The sequence below is a fragment of the Chiloscyllium plagiosum genome, unplaced genomic scaffold (genome assembly GCF_037043375.1).
Source record: "Chiloscyllium plagiosum isolate Xiang-an unplaced genomic scaffold, Cpla_swu_hap1 HiC_scaffold_36, whole genome shotgun sequence".
Taxonomy (NCBI): domain Eukaryota; kingdom Metazoa; phylum Chordata; class Chondrichthyes; order Orectolobiformes; family Hemiscylliidae; genus Chiloscyllium; species Chiloscyllium plagiosum.
Window position 1 is genome coordinate 43,222,321 of NW_028270174.1, and position 21,194 is coordinate 43,243,514.

The 21,194-nt window shown below is 40.3% G+C and overlaps 1 protein-coding gene across 3 annotated transcripts in view; it reads right to left on the reverse strand.

Moving 5' to 3' along the window:
- The window catches only part of idua (alpha-L-iduronidase), a 268,795-nt gene that overhangs the window by 106,548 nt on the left and 141,053 nt on the right, over nt 1-21,194 (reverse strand). For all 3 annotated transcript variants that reach the window (XM_087980124.1, XM_087980123.1, XM_087980125.1), the window contains exons 5-6: nt 18,740-18,835; nt 4,151-4,353 (exon numbers count right to left, since the gene is read on the reverse strand). In XM_087980124.1, the coding sequence (XP_087836250.1) occupies nt 4,151-4,353; nt 18,740-18,835 (299 nt within the window). The remainder of the gene's footprint in view (nt 1-4,150; nt 4,354-18,739; nt 18,836-21,194) is intronic.

Consider the following 21,194-nt stretch of genomic DNA (forward strand, 5'->3'; position numbering starts at 1 on the left):
TTTGAGGTAATGATTAGATTAGATTAGATTAGATTCCCTACAGTGTGGAAACAGGCCCTTCGGCCCAATACGTCCACACCAACCCTCCAAAGAGTAAACCACTCAGTCCCATCTCCCTCTGACTAATGCACCTAACACTACGGGCAATTTAGCTTAGCCAATTCACCTAACCTGCACATTTTTGGACTGAGAGGGGAAACCGGAGCGCCTGGAGGAAACCCACGGAGAATGTGCAAACTCCACACAGACAGTCACCTGAGGCTGGAATTGAACCTGGGACCCTGGTGCTGTAAGACAGCAGTGCTAATCACTGAGCCACCGTGCTTAGATAGAGGATTGGCTACCTAGTGGAAGACAGAATTGGGATAAGGAGGGCATTTTCAGGATGGCAGTCTGTAACTAGTAGAGTGTCACAGAGACCAATGATGGGGCCACAATTGTTCACAATATATACCGGATGAGAAAAGTGAATGCACTACAGCCAAATTTGCAGATGGCACAAAAATAAGTGGAAAGGCAAGTAATGAGGTTGATAGGGAGGTACCAAACATCTGCTGAGGAACATAGTCAAATAAACGAGTGGGCAAAAACTTGGCAGATGGAATATAATGTGAGGGATGCAATTAGGCAGGATGAATAGAGGAGCCAAACATTATTTAAATGGAGCAAGACTACAGAAAGCCACAGAACAGCGAAATTTAGGAATCTCATCCATGAATCACAAAAAGTTAGTAACCAAGTTCAAAGGAAATGGACTTTAGAAGTATGCAGATTTTGCTAAAACTATCAAGACACTAGATAGATCACATCTGGAGTACTATGAACAGTTTTATTTAAGGAAAGAAATACAGACATTGGAGACAGTCTAGAGAAAGTTCAGTGAGCTAATACAACTACAGAGGGACAGTAGAACAGTAGAAGTACTAAGGGATATGTGCCAAAGTCAAGTATGTGAAGTTCAGCCACGATCTCACTGATTGGCAGAATAGGCTCGAGGTGCTGAATGGCCTACTACTGTTCCTATGTTCCTGGGAAAGGTTGAGTAGATTGGGCCTCTACTAGTTCAAATGAGACATTATTGAAACATTCACGATTCTGAGGGGAGTTGACAGGGTAGATGTGGAAAGGTTGTTTACCCTTGTGGGAAAGTCTAGGACCAGAGAGCATTATGTAAGAATAAAGGGTTGCACATTTAAGACATTTAAGAGGAGGAATTTCTTCTCTTGGAGATTAAGAATCTGTGGAATTCTTCACCACAGAGGGCTGCTGAGGCTGGGTCATTCAATATCTTCGGTGCTGAGATTGTCAGATTTTTAATCAGTAAAGGAATCAACTGTTATAGGGAAAAAGCAGAAAGTGGAGTTGAGGATAATCATATCAGGTTTGATCTCATTGAATGGCAGAGCAGACTTGGTGGACTGGATGGCCTAGTTCTGCTTGCCTCTGGTCTTATGGCAAAGTATAGGGGCACCTAATATTAAGAAAAAGAGAAAACTTCCTGCATTTAATGTAACTTTAAGAAGTAACAGAGAAAATATTAGGACTTAAAACAGGTCATTTCTCTAAAATCTGAAGGTATTCCATATCAGCATGCTAAAAGAACTATTACTAAAAGAAGGAGGTTCGGAAATTGAAAATATCTTGTAATGATACTGAAATACTGAAGTCGGCATTTGGATTGAAACTTGAAAATCTCACTTCACTATTTAATAAATAAGGAAGAACTTATTGAAACTTACAAAATTCTTGAGGATCAGAATTATAGGTCTCTTTGCTAAACAGCAACTTGGAGAAGTTTCTCGCATCTAGTAACCAGCAGCTTCTCTTTATTTATTTACAAGATACACACATTGTCTTGACCCAGTGCAATCCATGCTGTGCAGGTACATTCAAAGTAATGCCCAGAAAGAAGTTCCAGGATTTTGATGCTATGACAGTTAAGAAATGTCAATCTATAGTTCCAAGTCAGGATGTGTGTAGCTTGGAGGTGAACTTGCAGATTATAGTGTTCCCATGCATTTCCTGCCCTTCTTCCTTTGAAATGGTCGAGTTTATGGGTTTAGAAGGTGCCTTCAAACAGATCTTGGTGATATGTTGCATTGAATTTTTCTGATGGTTAACTCTACTGGCACTGAGCATTGGTGGTGCGCAGAATAATTGTTCAAGATGCTGGATGAGGTGCAAATTAAACAGACTGTTTTGGCCTGGATGATGTTGAGTGTCTTGAGTGTTAATTGTAGTTGCACTCATTCAGGCAAGTGGGGGGTACTCCATCACACTCAAGACTTGTGCTTGGTGGGCAGGCTGAAGAGAGTCGGGAAATGATTTACTCATTATAGAATTCTTAACTCTGACCTAATCTTGTAGTTACCATGTTTACATAGTTAGTCCAGATCAGCTTCTGGTGATTGGAAAGCCCAAGTGGCTGTTTGATGTTAACTCAGAGATGTTAATGCCCATGAATATAAGAGTTAGCTACATTTTCTCCTGTTAGAGATGATTATAGCTTGATAGTGTGAATGTCACTTGCCACTTCTCAGTCCAAGCCTGAACGCTATCCAGATCTTGCTGCATATGGGCAGACTTTTGGTATGTGAGAAGTTGTGAATGATCCTGAACAATCAAAGAAAATCTCAATTTCTGACAGCTTGATAGAGGAAAGGTCCACTGCTTTGGAAAAGGAAAGGAAATCAATTTACAGTATTAACTTAAAGCTAATGTATAGTAATAAAATGTAATTAAAATAAACTATTAGACAATCTCAAATGTTGGAATATGATACAATGGGTTGGGGGTGGGGGGGGTGATGTTATGCTTTTTATACACAGCCTTGGTAAATTCCAATTGGAGTACAGTACTGTATTCAGCTTTGGGACATCGATTACGATACGTCAGGCATGGAAAGGATGTCTCACAGATTTAATTCATTGTTATTTGGTGCTTGAATATTGTAGAAAAGAGCGATATGTTGGAAATTTGTTTTTTAATCTTGCATTTGTTAGGACAATACAAGATTACCAAATTTCAAAAGATAACAACAATTTATTATGGAAGAGGAAAGGGTGCTAACTGCTTAGCTAGTCGACTTTGTCCGAAGCATTATATGGTAAAAGCAGCAGAGATATTTGGGTGGTTAAGTTTCTAAGTAATTCATTTAAAAGGCTATATATTTCTTTGGTTTTCAAAAAAAAAGAGATTAGGGTCTCAGAGTATGAATGCATGCCATTACTAGCAAGCATATAAAAGTTACAAGGTTGACTGGTCATCATAAATTGGTTGCAGTGCAGGCATTATCACATTGAGAACGGTTCACCAACTGCTGCACAATTGTGGAGCATTTGGTTGGAGTTTTGCAAAGTGCAGACTGATTGAGATTAGTCTGTTCTCTAACTAATTTGAATAACCAAAATAACATGCTACTTGATTCAATTGGCGTTGCATCAACACTAAAATTTGTGCACAAAATTCCTCAATTGTGTGGTAGCAGAATGACTTTTTGGACTGATTGTGGCATCTTGCTGTGGAAACATTCCAGGGATTGCAGGTCTGACATCTGAATTTATTTAAAAAAACTGAAAGCAGACTTAATGTAACCATTCTGGCTTTAACTGCCAGTACTTATTGCTCATTCACACATTCCCTTCAGATGGCGGTTAACTCTCTTCAGTTACTGCAGTCGTTTGGCGGGGTAATAGTCCCTACAAGCCAGCTAGTTAAGATATGCTGTATTTTGTATAGCCATGGGCAATCCAATTAGCTGGCTGAAAGACAGAAATTGTGGTAGTCCTTGTTACCGGTAGCAGCATTTTAAAAGAAATACAGGACTCCTTGTGTAGTCTCATTCTGTAACATACTAAATTTGTATTCTAGATAATTTACCATTGTGAAGAATCTGTGATTATGCCAGTATGATTACATGTAATTAAAGCTTCTCAAATAACAGGTAAACACATGAAATAACAGGTGTGCTAATATTTCACTTTTTTTTCTGTTCCTTGTTCCAATCTCCTACAGAAGATTGTAAAGCCAACAAGACAATCAGCTACTTACAAACATAATAATAAACAATTGTTTAAAAAAAGCAGTCCAAAAAATAATTTTCAAACAGTTTGCTATCCCTGAAACTTGAAAATAATTCAGCCTGACTCACCTTCTTGTGTAAAGCAATGTAGTCTAGTCGTGTTCCAATTTCTCCTGTAAAGAAGTTGGTTCCATTATAACAGTGATTTAGCAAACCCCAACTGATAGGCGAGTGTGGAGGAGGATGACATGAATCTCCAGGTCCACCTAGTTGAAGTTGTGTGTTAGCATCTTTTAAACCTTCTGAACAGGCGTCATAGTAGTTTTGGAATCCTAAAATCACACAAGTCATTACACAATCTTACACTTTTTGTCCAAGGGTGTAATTTAACATACCACTTTCTTTCAAAGCTATCAAAAATAGAAACTAGTAAAAGAAACAATTAGCTCAAGAAATCTTATCTGACAATACAAGAGAAAACTACAATAATTCATTGCATAAAGAAATGTCTAAGTTCAAATATTTTGTGTCCATTTCAAAGCAATGATCCTTTTTGGTTGACATAATAGCCTGAGGATCTAGAGTTCTCTATTCACTCTTTCAAAACAGTACATAATTTTCAAAAGCCTCTAACAAGTCTCTTCCCAATTGTGTCTCTGTTCAGTGGAAACCATCTCAGCATCTCAAGTCTCTCCTCAAAACTACAATTTATCACTCTGGTATCATCCTAGTGAATCTATTCTGTGGGATCTTCATAGCTTTAACAATCTACCTTTCCATAATCTAACATCAAAACTGCGAACATACTCTAATACCAAACTGAACAACTTCATCATCTCTTCATTACTTGTTAATGTAACAAGTAGTTAAGGTGGTGTTTAGGTTAATTGATTATTGCTGGAACAAAATACAGTTATGTCAAAACTTTATATCTTGCACTCATCTGGACAATTTGAAGATTACCAATTGAAAAAGAAAACCAAAATGTATATACTACATGAGAAAGAGAGTGCTGATTGGTTGGCAAATGGACTCTGCTTGGAAGAGCCATTTTCACAAGAATTAGCCAATTAATGATGATTGGCAGTTAACCGCTGACTCTGATTAGCAGAGCATTGCCTTGAGATTACCAGCAAATGGCTTTTCACCCGTTTTGTTTGAGCTGAAACCAGGCATTGTGCATGTACATATTCTTTCAGTCTGGATTATGTGTATTATGTCTGTAGCTACCAACACACGCAAGTGCACCTGATTGTAAGCCCAACTGACAATCTTAAATTGGTTGTCAGCATAATTCTTTGCATGTTTGGGGTCATCTAGCAAACGTACAACTAAAAAAGCACATCTAATTTTTGCAAGCTCTATTTTACACTATTGAAAGTGTATAATCAGTAAGCTTCATGAGTAATTAGGATAGAACACATCCTGAGTGAGACACAGGCAAAGTGAGTGTACATTTCTGGGAATATGGAGCAGAGTGGAAATTTGTTGGAGAGAGAAATTAAACGATTAATAAATGTTGGGTTTTGCACATAAATTGATTAACTGGAAATCCAGGTGATTTTGCAGGGAAAGAAATTAGTAACAGCTCTTGTGACATAGAGGTAGTGTCGTACCTCTTATCCAGGAAAACAAGAATCAAGCTCCAGCTGATCCAGAGGTATGTAATAACATCTCTGAGCAGGTTGATTAGAAAATATAATTTTAAAGAAGATTAACAGAAGGCTCTTATGGCACAGTGGTAGTATTCCTACTTTTGTACCTTGGGCATCAGACCTCTCAATTGGCTGGATGGCTAGCTTGCAGTCCAGAGCAATGCCAACAGTGAAGTTTCAATTCTTATCCTGGCTGAGGTATGGCGACCCTCAGGTTAAAATCACCAAGAGTTAATTCTCTCTCTAAGAAGGAAGCTTATTTAAGATAGAGGAGGAAGGGTAAGACAGGCTTTAGACAGTTACAAGGTAGTCAGGAAGGAATTGAAGAATGGACTTAGGAGAGCTAGAAGGAGGGCATGAGAAAGCTTTAGAGGGTAGGATTAAGGAAAACCCTAAGATGTTCTACACTTATGTGAGGAACAAAAGGATGGCCAGAGTGAGGGTAGGGTTGATCAGGGATAGTGGAGGGAATTTGCGCCTGGAGTTGGAGGAAGTAGGGGAGGTCCTTAATGAATACTTTGCTTCAGTATTCATTACTGATAGGGACCTTGACGTTTCTGAGGATAGTGTGAAACAGACTGATGTGCTAGAACAGGTTGATGTTAGGAAGGAGGATGTGCTGAAAATTTTGAAAAACATAAGGATAGATAAGTTCCCTGGGCCAGATGGGATATACCTTAGGTTTCTAAAGGAGGCAAGGGAAGAGATTGTTTAGCCTTTGGCTATGATCTCTGCGTCCTCACTGTCCACTGGAGTACTGCCAGATGATTGGGGGGTGGCAAACGTTATTCCCTTGTTCAAGATAGGGAATAGGGATAATCCTAGGAATTACATACTAGTCAGTCTTACGTTAGTGGTGGGCAAAGTATTGGAAAAGATTCTGCGAGACAGGATTTATGATTACTTGGAAAATCATAATTTGATTAGAGATAGTCAGCAAGGCTTTGTGAGGGGCAGGTCAAGCCTCACAAACATATTGAATTCTTTGAGAATGTGACAAAACATTTTGATGAAGGTAGAGCAGTGGATGTAGGTACGTGGATTTCAGCAAGGTCTTTGATAAGGTTCCCCTGGTAGGGTCATTCAGAAAGTATGGAGGCATGTGATACAGAGAAATTTGACTGTCTGGATACAGAATTGGCTGGCCTTTAGAAGTCAGAGGGTGATGGTAGATGGAAAGTATTTAGTCATGAGTTCAGTGACCATGGGTGTTCCGCTAGGATCGGTTCTGCGACCTCCAATCTTTATGAGTTTTATAAATGATTTGGATGAGGAAGTAGAAGGGTGGATTAGTAAGTTTGCCGATGACACGAAGGATGGTGGAGTTGTGTTCAGTGTTGTAGGTTGCAATGGGACATTGACAGGATGCAGAACCGGGCTGATAAGTGGCAGATGGAGTTCAACCTGGAGAAGTGTGAAGTCATTCATTTTGGAAGGTCAAATTTGAATGCAGAATACAGGGTTCAAGGCAGGATTCTTGGCAGTGTGGTGGAACTGAGGGATCATGGGGTCCATGTCCATAGATCCCTCAGAGTTGCCACCCAAGTTGATCGGATTGTTGAGAAGGCACCTGGTGTATTGCCTTTCATTAGCAGGGCGATTGAGTTTAAGAGCTGCGAGGTTACGCTGCAGCTCTACAGACCCCTGGTTAGACCACACTTGAAATATTGTGTTCAGTTCTAGTCGCCTAATTATAGGAAAGATATGGAAGCTTTGGAGAGGGTGCAGAAGAGATTTACCAGGATGCTGCCTGCATTGGAGGGAATGTCTTATGAAGAGAGGTTGAGAGAACTAAGGCTTTTCTCATTGGAGCTAAGAAGGAAAAGAGGTGATTTGATTGAGGTGTACAATGTACTGAGAGGGATAGATAGAGTGGATAGCCAGAGACAACTTCTCAGGGCAGAAATATCTATCATAAGGGGGGTTAATTTTAAGGTAATTGGAAGAAGGTTTAGGGGAGATTGTCAGAGCAGGTTCTTTACACAGACTGTGGTCGGTGCATGGAATGCACTGCCGGCAGAGGTAGTCAAGTCAGATACGTTAAGGACATTTAAGCGACTCTTGGATAGGCATATAGAAGACAGCACAATGAAGGGTATGTAGGCTAGTCTGACCTTAGAATAGGATTAAAGGCCAGCACAATACTGAGGACTAAAGGGCCTGTACGGTGCTGTACTGTTCTATGTTCTAATTAGAGAGCAAGTCTCTGGTCTACTTCAGTGATCGAAACTATACTTTCACTTAACTTTGTAAGAAGAGGACTGGGTTCAAGTCTCATCTACTCCAGGATGTGTCATAACATCTCCAAACAAAGTGATTAAAGATATCTGTGGGTATCTCCTTCCATCTGGCATGCATTTTCATTGTAGTCCTCTCCCTCTCTTCTGGTCTTACCTTCATTTCTAATGCTATTGACAAGCTTTGCATATAAATTGGTAATTGCATGTAAAAGGTGATTTAATGATGGAAGAGCAAGGAAAAAAAAATGGGTTATTTGTTGGTGAAAAAAATGTTCATTGGTACATAAAAGCCACTCTGGAAACATATTAAAAGAAGATTCATAAAGGACTCCTGTGGTGCAGTGGTAATATCCCTATCTCTGAGCCAGAAGGCCCAAGTTCAAATCTCATGTTGTAGAGGCATGTCATAATATGTCTGAATAAAGCAATTTTAAAATATCTTTAGATTAATAAAGGGCTCTTGTGGTGCAGTGGTAATGGCCCTATCTCTGAACCAAGAGGCCTTGGGTTCAGGTACCACATGTTCACATCTCTAAATAGGTTGATTGGAAAATACCTGTATGATTAATAAATTCTATCTACAAAGAAAGAAATATCTGTTGCAATCTATATCCTAAGTTATAATACATAATATGTGATTAGACATTTTTATGACTTTACGAATAGAACTAGCACTTTCAGAGAACAATATATTTGGACTCACAGGCCTCTCTGGTCAATGACATTTCAGAATTTTTCATTTGAATGCATGTTTCTATTTGTTGTCTTACTGACTAAAGTATACAATTCACGTTAATTGAATCCAAGTCTCTATTTTTTCTGGTATATTTTTCTTTTTCAAAGAGTACTCATACTTTTTTTTAACATTAGACTCATGCAGCACAGAAACAGGCCTTTTGGTCCAATTTGTCAATGCCAACCAGGTTTCCTAAACTGAACTAGTCCCAGTCATAGAATCACAGAGTCATACAGCAGGGAAACAGACACTTCGGACCAATCAGTCCATGCTGAACATGATCCTAAACTGAACTAGTCCCACCTGCCTGCTTGGGTCATATCCCTCCAAAACTTTCCTATTCACGTACTTATCCAAATGTCTTTTAAACGCTGTAATTGGGCCCTCATCTACCACTACCTCATAAAGTTCATTTCACATGCGAACCAACCTCTGTGTAAAAAAAATGCCCGTCATGTCTTTTTAAAGTCTCTCTTCTCTCATCTTAAAAATGTGCCATCTAGTCTTAAAATTCCCCATTCTAGGGAAAAGGCACTGACCATTAACCATATCTATACCGCTCATCATTTTATAAACTTGTGGAAGGTCACCTCTCAACCTCTTACGCTCTAGTGAACAAAGTCCCAGCCTATCCAGCCTTTCTTTATAACTCAAGCCTTTCATACTAGGCAACATCCTAGTAAATCTCTTCTGAACTTTCTCCAGCTTAATAATAGCTTTCCTGGTTGACCAGAACTGGACACAGTACTCCAGAAGAGGCCTCACCAATGTCTTATACAATTTAAACTTAACTTTGCAACTCTTAAGATCAAAGGACTGAGCAATGAAGGCAAGCATGTTAAACGATTTGCCTGTGTTTGGTGCATATCACTCTAAACCAAGTCTTGGAGATGCCGGTGTTGGACTGGGGTGTACAAAGTTAAAAATCACACAACACCAGATTATAGACCAACAGGTTTAATTGGAAGCACTACCTTTTGGAGGAGCGCTATGCTCTTCATGATTTTATAAACATCTATAAGGGCACCTCTCAGCCTCTCTTATCATTATTTACGTGAATTTTCTGTTCTCCATCCCTATAATCTCTTCACTGCCTGGAAGAATGGTGAAGACAGAATTATTGCCCAGATTTACAATCTAATTCACAATTCAAGTTAAAATGAAATAACTTTTCTAAAGCTGCTATTCACATAACTGATTTTAAATTATTACCCAGTCTTTCTTTCACAAATAGAGCTGTCTAATTGGTGTTCAGTGCCATGGACACGATAACATATTTCTAGCCCATCCCTTCACTGGCTTATACAACAGCTTCAGGCATCTGGCATAAAGGCACAGATCATCTTGGTCTTTCATCGTCAGCTTTTTTAATAAATAGATAGCATTGATGGGAAAGGGGAAATATATGGAACGTAGATTGATGGGCAAGAAACTTGGCGTGCATTCTGGAGTAGACGGTGGGGGAAAGCTATCTATTTGCAAGTTAAGGAGAGAGAAACCACCAAATAAACTGGGAAGTACTGAGATAAATACAAATTTGAATTGATCTGGAGTGGAGAATAATATTAAATTGAATTGAGGCAGGAGAGGAAGGGATCTCAAGTAGAATTGACTTAGGAAGTAGAAAACATTGAGTATGAACTGAGAAGACTGGAAGAACAGAAAGAAGGGACAATTTTACAGCACATTAGATAAGAGCTAATTGAGGAAATCTTCTGTCGGTCTCCCTTTCTCTATGCGGCCTCTTATTGCTAACAACATCCTTTCCTCCAGAGGGTCTGCTCAAGCCTTCCTAATTCCTCATCATTGCCACTTACTGCTGAAGGCCCCAACACAGAATGAACCATGTATTTAAAGGCAAGTTGGACCACATATGAATGTCAAAGAAATAAAAAGCACACTAAAGGGTTAGATAGAAAGGGTGGAGAATCAATTGAGACATTCAAAAGGGCTTTGGATGATTATTAGATAGAAACAATGTGCAAGGGTATGAGGGAATAGGCAATAAAATGGCACCAAATCATAATGCCCAGAGAACTGGTGCCAAAATGATGGAGCAAATGGCCTCACTCTGCATTGTGACAATTCTGTAGGAGGAGCAGCATAACTCAACTAAAACATAGGAGTCTGGAAGTAGTGGACGTCTGGGAATAGCAGCAACCAGGTGAATAGGAAAATCTATTTTTTAAATGGAAGGGTGAGAGCTGTCATGTTAAGGATGAAAGACTGAGGATATGATTTGATTGACTGCTTCCTGCTCTGGTTTATCATAATCTGTTTCCATATATAATGTTAGGCAAACTGGAGCAAATGAAGGTAAATGCATATGATCTCATAGTCATAAAGGGGATATGGTTACAAGGTGATCAAAGACAGCAGGGAAGGAAAAGATAGCATTATTAATAAGCGATAAACAAGAGCAGTTGAGAGAGATGATCTCAGGTCAAATGACGTAGGGTCCATTTGGGTGGAGTTTAAAAACAGAAAGGGGAAGAAGACATTCATAGCAGTAGTGTATGGACCCCAAACAGCAGCCGTACCGTAGAATAGGGTATAAATCAACATATAATAGGAGGATGTAAGATGAACAGAGCAGTAGTTATGGGGGCCTTTAATCTTCATATTGGTTGGGTTAATTAAGTTGACACGGGTAATTGCAAAAATGAATTCATGGTGTGCATTAGAGGTAGTTTCCTGGACTCGGCAAGGTGACGGCGATTCTGTATAACTGCTATGGACAGCTCTGCCTAACAGCCAAGACATACTGGTGTTTTTTGCCATCCCTGGCCAATTTATGTGGAGGAATTATTAGTTTAAAACCTTACAGAACACCTATTTGTTAATATTTGGGAGTGGGAAGGATGCCAAAGGGAAAAGGAGTGAGCAAACAACAGCAGGGAGGACACTCCCCTGCAGCACTTACCACACCAGAAACAGCAGCAACAGCAGCAGCCTGTCCTGAACCCCTGGGGACCTGACAGACTCACAGGAATTGGCTGTGGTAATGGAGAGATTTAGCTTGAAGGTTGGGGCGGCGATTGAGGAGATCCGTGGGGAGGTTGGTACCATCCTATCCAACCCATTGCATCCATGCTGCAGAAGCATGAGCAGGAGATCCAGGGCCTCGGGGAGCAGCTGGAATAGGTGGAGGGTCGAACCAAGGCCTTGGAAGTGGCGATGGAATCATCATGCAGTCAGATCCAGGTGTTGAAGCAAGAGGTGCAGGCCTTGCGAGACCATATCGACAACCTCGAAAATCGAGGTTGGAGGATAAATCTCCGAATTGTCGGGCTTCTTGAAGGTGAGGAAGATGAGCAACCAGTCAGCTTCTTTGAAGGCTGGCTGCTGAAGTTTTTGGGCCTTGACATCGAGTCCAGCAGGCTGCAGATTGAAAGGGCTTATCAGGTTACAGTGCACAGGTCAGGGCCGGTGCAGCGCCCACCCCCCGTCCTAGTGCACTTCCACTAATATAAGGACAAGCAAAAAAGTGATAGAATCCTCCAGATTACTGGGAAAAGACCCACAGTCACCGCTGTACAAGGGGTCAAAAATCATGTTTTTCCAGGATTTCTCGGCAGCTTTAAAGAAGTCCTTCGACGAAGTTAAAAAGAGGCTGAGGAGCCTGGGTATCCAGTACTCCATAAAGCAACCCGCAGTGCTCCGTTTCAGCCATGAGGACTCAGTTCATAAATTTGACTCAGCGGATCAGGCTAAAACTTTGTAGACACTTTAAAGTAGCCGGACTGGCCTAAAGAATACGGTTAATGCTTGTCCTCTTTTCCTTCTTTCCCCATGTTTTTCCTTCCTTTGGGGGGGGGGGGGGGAAAGAGTGTTCCATTCAAGGTTTTATAGTTGCTTTTCTTTGTAGATTTTTGGTGGGAATAGTTGTTTGTAGTTATGATAGAGTAGATTTTGTATACGTAATTCTTCGACTCTATAAGTCTTTATTTACTTGTGCTTGGTGCTTTGTAAGCAGGGTTCTCCCTCCCAGGGGTTCAAGGGTCTCTGAAAGGGGATATGGCTAAGTGTCTTATTAAATGGTGCACCTGGAACATCAAGGGAAGTAATTTGCTTGTTAAAAGACTGCTTTCTAGCCTTAAGAGGGAAAGGGTTGATATCGTTTTGTTGCAGGAAACCAATCTTAATGATGGGGAACACCTAAGCTACAACAGTGGGGTTATGACTTGATATTCTTTTCATCCTTTACTACTAAAAGTAGGGGAGTGGCAGTACCTATCCAGAAAAATCTTCCGTTCACGTTATTAGAGCAGGTGAAAGGTGAGCAGGGACAGTTTGTGATACTTAAATCCCTGACACATAGGGAGGAATATGGCATTTTAAATGTCTACTGTCCTCTGGCGTATTCCCTCAGTTTTCTCTAAGCTGAGTGCCCTTGGAACCCGGCACATTATGATAGGGGGGGATTTTAATTGTCTTTTGGATCCGACAGTGGACAAGGTGCCTGGTGGGCCCCCAACTATTACTTTGCAGGCCAAGCAGGTGACTGACTTATGCGAGGAGTTGGGGCTGGTGGACATTTGGAGGTGTCTACACCCTACCAACATGGACTTCACTGTTTTTTCAAATCCACATAAATGTCACACAAGGATTGACCTCTTTCTGGCTCCCTCGGCCCTTCTGGATTCGATTATGGGTTGTAAAATTGGGAAGATAGCTATCTCTGATCACGCGGCAGTATATTTAGAAGTTAAGGCCAAGAGCGAGGGCTAGGTTTGCGGCACTGGTGTTTGGACCCTTTTCTCCTTAAGGATTCCAAATTTGTGGAATACTTTTTGAAGGAGTTTCAGGAATTCTTGACAATAAACTCAGGCATGGCTAGTAGTCAGTCTATGTTATGGGAGATCGCTAAGGCCTTTGCTAGGGGGTTAGCTATTTCCTATTCAGCTAGCTGGAAATGGCAGAAGGGGGTACAGCAGTGTCTACTTGAGAGGCGGTTGAAAGCCGCTGAGGCAGCACATTTTGCGCTGCTTTCGGTGACTAAGCTCCAGCAGATCACAGCCCTCCAGGCTGTCTCGAATTCAATACTTACACAAAACGCAAAGAAAGAACTTGTTTTTGCTAGACAAAGGCTGTTCGAGTATGGGGATAGGTCAGGGAAGTATTTAGCGTACCTGAATACGAAAAGGCATGCTGCAATTAGACACAGTGCCGGGGTCTTTACATATGATGCCAAAAGGATTAATGAGTTTTTATTCTGAATTGTATTGGTCTGAAAGTTGCAAGGACAGAAGGCTAAAATGGAGGCCTTTTTTAAGAACTTTGACCTCCCAGGGTTAACCTTGTAACAGACCTCTCTCCTTAATGCCCCTTTGACAGTTCAGGAAATACAGGAGGCAGCTAGGAAACTTTAGATGGGAAAATGCCTGGCCCTGATGGTCTCCCAGGTGAGTTTTGTAAGGAGTTTATAGGGATTCTGTCAGGGCCGATGTTGAAGATGTACAATCACTTCTATATGTGTGAATGCTTACCACCATCTTTGAGAACAGCTAATTCTTAATTCTTAATTCTTAAGAAGGGGAAGGTTCCTGAGGATTGTGCCTCATAAAGGCCATCTCTCTATAATTCAGACTTCAAAATTCTATGTAAGATCCTGGCACTGAGATTGGAAAAGGTGTTGCCCCATATTGTTAAAAAGGACCAGACAGGCTTTATAAGGGGGCGTAGGTCCTCCAATAGTATTAGAAGGTTTCTGAATATGGTCCAAGTTTGTCAGCAATGATCGATTCAGGGGATGGTGATCTCCTTAGATGCAGAGAAAGCATTTGACCAGGTGGAATAGCTGTATCCCTTTTTATGTCTTAGAACAGTTCGAGTTGGGTGGGTCTTTGCTGGATGGGTGGAGATTTTATATCGCCACACTATGGCCGTGTCATCACCAATGGGGTGAAGTTTGGGAATTTTAGGATTGGTAGGAGTAGTCGGCAAGGCTGCCCCCTCTCACCGTTGTTGTTTACGTTGGTGATAGAACTGTTGGCAGAGGCCATTTATCAGAACGTCCACATAACCGCTCTGGAAATGAGATCGAGGGCACACAAAATTACACTGTATGCGAACCCGATGACCTCCATACCCCATTTGATACAACGTATCAATTCATTTGGGGTTATTTCAGGATATATGATCAAATTTGCAAAATCAGAGGCAATGCATTTGGGGAACCTCAAGGATGTGCCAGAAGTTGAAGGTGGCCCTAAGTTCCCTTTTAAGTGGTAATGGGCGGGATTCCGATACGTCGACATTTTTATTACTCCCAAGTTTGATCTGTTATTTCGGACTAACTTTGCTCACTTGCTCAACAATATTAGGTGGGATCTCCTGAGATGAGAGGCTCTTCTAATTTCATGGTCAGGCTGAATATCTCTCATTAAGATGAATGTTCTTCCTCACTTGCTTTATCCCATGCGTATGCTCCCTGTAATTTTTCACAGGTCAACGCTGCGGAAGCTTATGGGGCAGCTTGGTTCCTTTGTCTGGCATCGTGGGCGGCCTCTCATCAAACTTACTAAATTGTAGTTGCCTCAAGGAGGGGGAGAAGTTGATTTCCCAGACATCAGGAAGTATCAATTGAGTTCCCTGCTATCTTTTGTCTGCGATTAGGTAGGTAATGATCTGAACTCAATATGGCTGGATATCAAGGAGTCCTAGGCAAAGTGCCCTCTTATTAACCTGTTGTTTATGGATAAGATGAGGACAGTTATGGACCACTGCCGGAACCCCATTGTCATTAGTACGATCTAGGCATGGAGGGCGATGCGTCAGAGTGAGGGTTGCTTATCCAAGACTTCGCCACTTATGCCTATTGTTGGTATGCTAGGTTTCTGACCAGGAATGATGGACTCAGAGTTCAAACTATGGTCAGCGAGAGGAGTTTCTAGTGTGGGAGACTTGTTTGAGGGGGAGGTTATGATGTATTTTGAGCAACTGAGCTGCAAATACGCGTTACCCAGCAGAGATCTTTTCCGTTTTTTTCACGTTAGGGATTTCATCCAGAAGAAGACTAACTTCTCACTAAGCCCTATAAGCCCAATACAGAAGGGTTGTTGCTACATTCCACAAGCACACTTTTGGTTTGTGCCCTCTATCGCCTGCTGGGTGGCAGGGTCTGGCAGGATATTAACTGGTTATGTGAGGTCTGGCAGCAAGAGCTAGGAGTGGAGATTTCTCATGAAACATGGGAGAACATATGGGAGAATGCTCAAAAGATCTCAATCTGTAATAGGACATGTGCTACCCAGTTAAAAGTTCTGCACAGGGTTCATCTGGCACCGGACCATCTTGCGAAGTTTAAAAAAGGGGCATCTCCAATGCGCCCCAAATGTAAATAAGTGTAGGTATTCTCACCCATTGCTTCTGGACATGCCGTGTTTATTGGAGCGCTGTGGCAGGAGAGATAGGGAGGGTATTGAGAACTGAAGTCAAAGTAGACCCAATATCTCTCCTCTTAGGTCTACCGAATTTACCATCTTTTGACGGGCATGGGAAGAAACTATTTAATATTATTGCATATTGTGCGCAGAAGAATATTCTGAAAAACTGGGTGTCTGAGAACCCACTGGGCTTGCTGGGATGGCAGACATTAATTATGGAGCACAGTCCCTTGGATTTGTTTTACAAATATGGTGCATCACACAACAGACCATTTTTATAAGACATGGCAGCCCTACTGGAGTTATCTGGATATAGATTTGTCGGTTATCTTAACTAGGGCGTTTGTTTAACCAGGATGGTTAGGTTTGTCAAGCCGTGGGCCCTGAAGGGGGGAGCTCCTGAGTTAATATGGGTATATATACAATGCTCCCATTCCTTTGTTTGGGAGCTTTGCGCCGAGCATAGCTGTTCTATATTCTGTGGTTTTTTTTGTGTTTTCTTTTGCTTTTCTTTTTTTTGATCTATTACTTATTTACTTATTTATTGGTGTTGCTTTTCACAGTGTTAGGGTTTGTTTTGTATTATACGGTGGGTTAATAGTTAGTAGACAGTAGTTGTATTGTAATTTGTGTTTTTTTTCTCTTTATTATACTGATATTTATTTATTGATTGTATTTTTCAATAATTTTATATATTTGTAAAGTTTAAAAAATTGCTAATCAATAATATTTACAAAAAAAAGGTTGTTTCCTCGATCCATGTGTCATGGAGCCAACCAGGAAACATGCTATGTCGGAACTGGTAATGGGAAATGTGACAGGTTTAATAAATTACCTCAGTAAAAGATCCCCTCGGAAGTCATGACCATAACATGATAGAATTTAATAGTCAGTTTGAGAGTGAGAAACTGGGGTCGGAAAAAAAGAGAATCACAGAAGAACCTCAATTATCCAAAGGACACAGGCGGGGAGTATTTCATTCAGTTAATCGAATGCTGGATATTCAAATAGCGGATAACATAGTTAGCCAAGCCTCAGGACCTTGCAATCTTGTTTGGATAATTTGAAATTCGGTTGATCGAATGCCGGATAATCCGAGGTTCTTCTATACAATGAAATGAGGATAGAGTTAGCAAAGTGAACTGAGTGGATAGATTAGCAGGAATGACAGTAAGTAAGAAGCTTTTTTAAGGTGGCAATTCTTGGTTCTCAGCAAAAATATATCCCAGGATGGTGGAAAGATTCTAAGGAGAAATAAAATAACCATGTTTAACCAAGGAACGTAAGGAGAGCGTTAAGTTTAAATAAAAGGATATAAGGAGGCAGAATCAGTGATAGTCCCAGGTTAAATTCAGAAGCCAGAAAAGGGAGAGAAAAAGATAATAAAGAGGAAGAAAATAAACGATGACAGCAAACTATCAAGGAATATAAAACTGACATTGACCAGATGTTTGAACAATATATATTTTCAAGTATCTGAAAGGAGAAAAATTAAAAGCAGAGAGAAATTTAACATAGAAACCAGGAGAAGGAGTAGGGAATTGGCCATTCCATATGATCAATATAATTGTCTATCTCAACATCATACCCCTGCTTTCTCTTCATCTTCTTGCTGCCTTTAATATCTAATAATAGATCTATCTTTCTTGAGAGGAAGGGATTTCCGATGTTTCAGACCAGACAGTTGAAGGCTGCAGCAAAGTGGAACAATAAAGAGTGAGTATACTCAAGAGGCCGAAATTAGATGAGTAACAATATATTGGAGGCTTGAAGGGCAAGAGGAGATTACAGAAAGGGCCCGTCCAATGAGGGACTTAAAATTTTAAAATCTAAGTGTTGTTTTTACCATATGTCAGTGAGTGCAGGGGTGATAGGGAAACGGTCTTGTATGACTAAGGAGATGGATCAAGGATAGATCACTGGGGACACTAGAGCAAATGATGTAGGAGCAGGAAGAGGAGTCATTGCGAATGATACTCTCACTATACTTATGAAGATAAGAACTGAACAATGAAATGAGTCCCACCCAGTTTGATGACAGTGAAGGACAGCAGAGTGACCAATTATGTCAGTCATCAAATAAATCAAAAAGAAAGCAGAATGAGAGTTACTTTTGTGATAATCACATGGGATGTAAATTGTGCCTCTGTTTAAGAAAAACAACATTTTTGTATCATGTCAACCCAAACTGAGTGAAAGGTGTCATGAATTTTGGAGATTACATCACATTTAAGTACTTTGGAAAGGAAAAGGAGGTTGGAAATGGGACAGTAATTTGAGAGGATGAGATGAAGAATTGACATTAGAGAAGAATAGTAATGATTGCTTGACTTAAGGAGAATGACACAATAACTGAACAGAGAGAACCATTAACCATATCAGCCAGCATAGGTAGCAGGATAACAGCCATACAAACTGCCATTTTCATGGCTCACATTTGAACCAGGGCTATTTGCATAAAGTATCAGTGTACTACCAACTGACTATAAGGTTAGGAAAGAATGTCTAATGGAATGGAATAGAGGTAATACATTGTCAAAAACTCTAGAAATGACCCAAAATGGGGTAACAGACAAAGAAACATCTAAGCTATCTTTACAGTAACCTCACTTTATGAATGTTAAATTATAATAGAACAATATAAAACTTGTCATAAATGATACCTATCAGGATACCTATCAGCTACATTATAAACTCACCTTTAACTGTGAAAGTTAAATTATCAAAATCATGATGATCTGGTTCATTCCAGGTTTCAAAGTTCCATTTTGACACATATGCCAGACTGTAGGCATCTATAAACAAACAGAAACATTTTGTAAACTGTAAAGACAATACCTTAAGTTTCTCACTTTAATTGTCCATTCGTTACTGCCTTCCAGGATACAATTTGGATCTCTTACTGTGAATGACTCCTGGTTACAGGACTACCAACCCTATTGATGGGAATTCGAGTTTTCAGGAGTGCCTTTCAAGGTGCTGGCTGCTTGAGGTTGTCGACACATGCCTAATGAGGCTGGCTCCATTGCAGGTATATGCATTTTCTAGTCCTCTTCAATTTCCAAGGAGTCACATTAGCTTTTGAAAGAGTTGTGAACCACAATCTGCATGAAGGAACCTATTGAAATATATTTTGAAAAACCCTCCTCATACCTGCTACTGAGTTATGCCTCCTACCCCCTCCCTGTGGCCCCTCATGACCCCCATTATATCACCATGATTTTAAAAAACCTATTCACTACCGACAAATACTCGTGCCAATTAACAGACACTTTTAAGCATTCATAGCTGAACCACAAGCACTTGAAATCTTTTAATCTGTGTGAACATAATGAAAATGACAGCACAGATCAGAAAGCCATAGTTCTGATTCAAACTGGGGCTCAGGCATTTCGACAGAGTAATGGATGACTGGGCTTTCAGTTATGAGTACAGAATGAAACTTGACTATGGCACAGAAACCATAGTGATTATCTGGGATTGCATAGGTGGGTGAGGGTCATTAGAGGCCCTGGGGGATAGCTGGTGCATAGTATAGCATGGAAACATAAGGGGTTATCGGAATGCGGGAATGTAGTTTGAATGGAGTGATATGAAGGGTCCTACAGTGTGGAAGCAGGGTATTCCACCCATTCAGTCTACATTGACTCTCTGAAGAGCGCTGGATCATTGGACTGAATGGAGAGCATAAGGTTGAGCACAAGCATGGAGAGTGGGTGGAATATGAACAGGTGAGGGCCGCTGTCTTTTAATATATTGGCTGAAGTCTCACAACACCAAAGCAGGCCCCTTAAATGACCCACCTCCATACTCAAAAGCTCCCCATAGCTGCCTCCAAAACATTTTCCTGGGTCAGCTGGCCCAAAGGCAGGCTGCATCTACAAAATCCACAACCAAAATCCCATTCTTGAAGGCAGTTTCTCCCAAGGTGGATGGGTTGAAACAGAAATATGCTTTACTTGTGTTCCCTGCCAAAGAAGTTGACATCGGGGACAGGAATGCGGTTGGGAATGACAAAAACTTGCAGTAATTTCAAAGTTGCAGTAGACTTTCTAAATCTATCCGATTTTTCTATTGTTTTTTGACGGGTTGGGTTAACCCCACACACTTTATTCTGAAATTGTGGACACTGTCATAAGTCTCAAATTTAAATGTCCTCCACCTACCTCTGTTAGTCTTGTGTGCTGGTGTTGATTTTGGAAGTTCTAAGTGTTTCTTGAGCACTGGGGGTTGGTTGTTGAGAAATCTGGAACATTCTGACTGGTGAATAGCAACCAACTTCTGGTGCCACTGCACATCTATACTACAATGCAGCATCTAGTAATGGTTCATCATGGGACTCTATTGACCATTACATTGATCAGTATTAATTAAGTGCTGAGATGTGTTACAATACATTTTTTACTTGAAAAAAAGTGTGCCATAATGCTTTCTATATTCTATAAAATGTGCTGGGAAACTCTCCTGTCATGTTTTAGACTTCAGTTAAATTACCCCAGATCTTTAATTTTGAAATTTTTGGAAGTCGTAAAAAATCTAACCAACTATCCACATCCATGAATTGCCATGCACTTTGCTTCAAAGTGAAAGAACAGATGATCTACAACTTAGAAAAACGGTCCATGTGTATTCAGTTTCAAAAGATTGATTGTTTCAATTCCCAATTGTTATTTGTATAGTTCGGATTATTATGAATTTTTCTTTGTTTAAAAAGCTACAGAACCCCTTATTTCAGCAGAAACACGCATTCACATTTTGTTTGATAACTTGAAGAAGTTATTAAAGGATTATTAGCCTTTGATGAGGTGAGTGAATAATTCTTTAAAGAAATTGCATAAAAGCAATTCTTCTGCAAAAGCAATTCTTCAATTGATCAACAAAGAAAAGCAATCCTTTTCCTTGTTGATCAATTGAGGTGATTTCTATCTTTTCAAGTACCATTTTGAAATGAGAGAATTTTCTTCCTCCCCAGTTTAAACCTGTTTGAATAAAATTCTAGGACTTTTTTTTAAAACAATGTTCATTTCAAAGTCATGGTTCCTAAAATCTGCAAATAGTGGACTCTCTGTGTCTAGTTATGTAGGGAGAGGCACTAAGACTCATATAAGGGTGAGAAATGAGATTTAGGGGTTGTAAGATCAATGGTGAAAATTG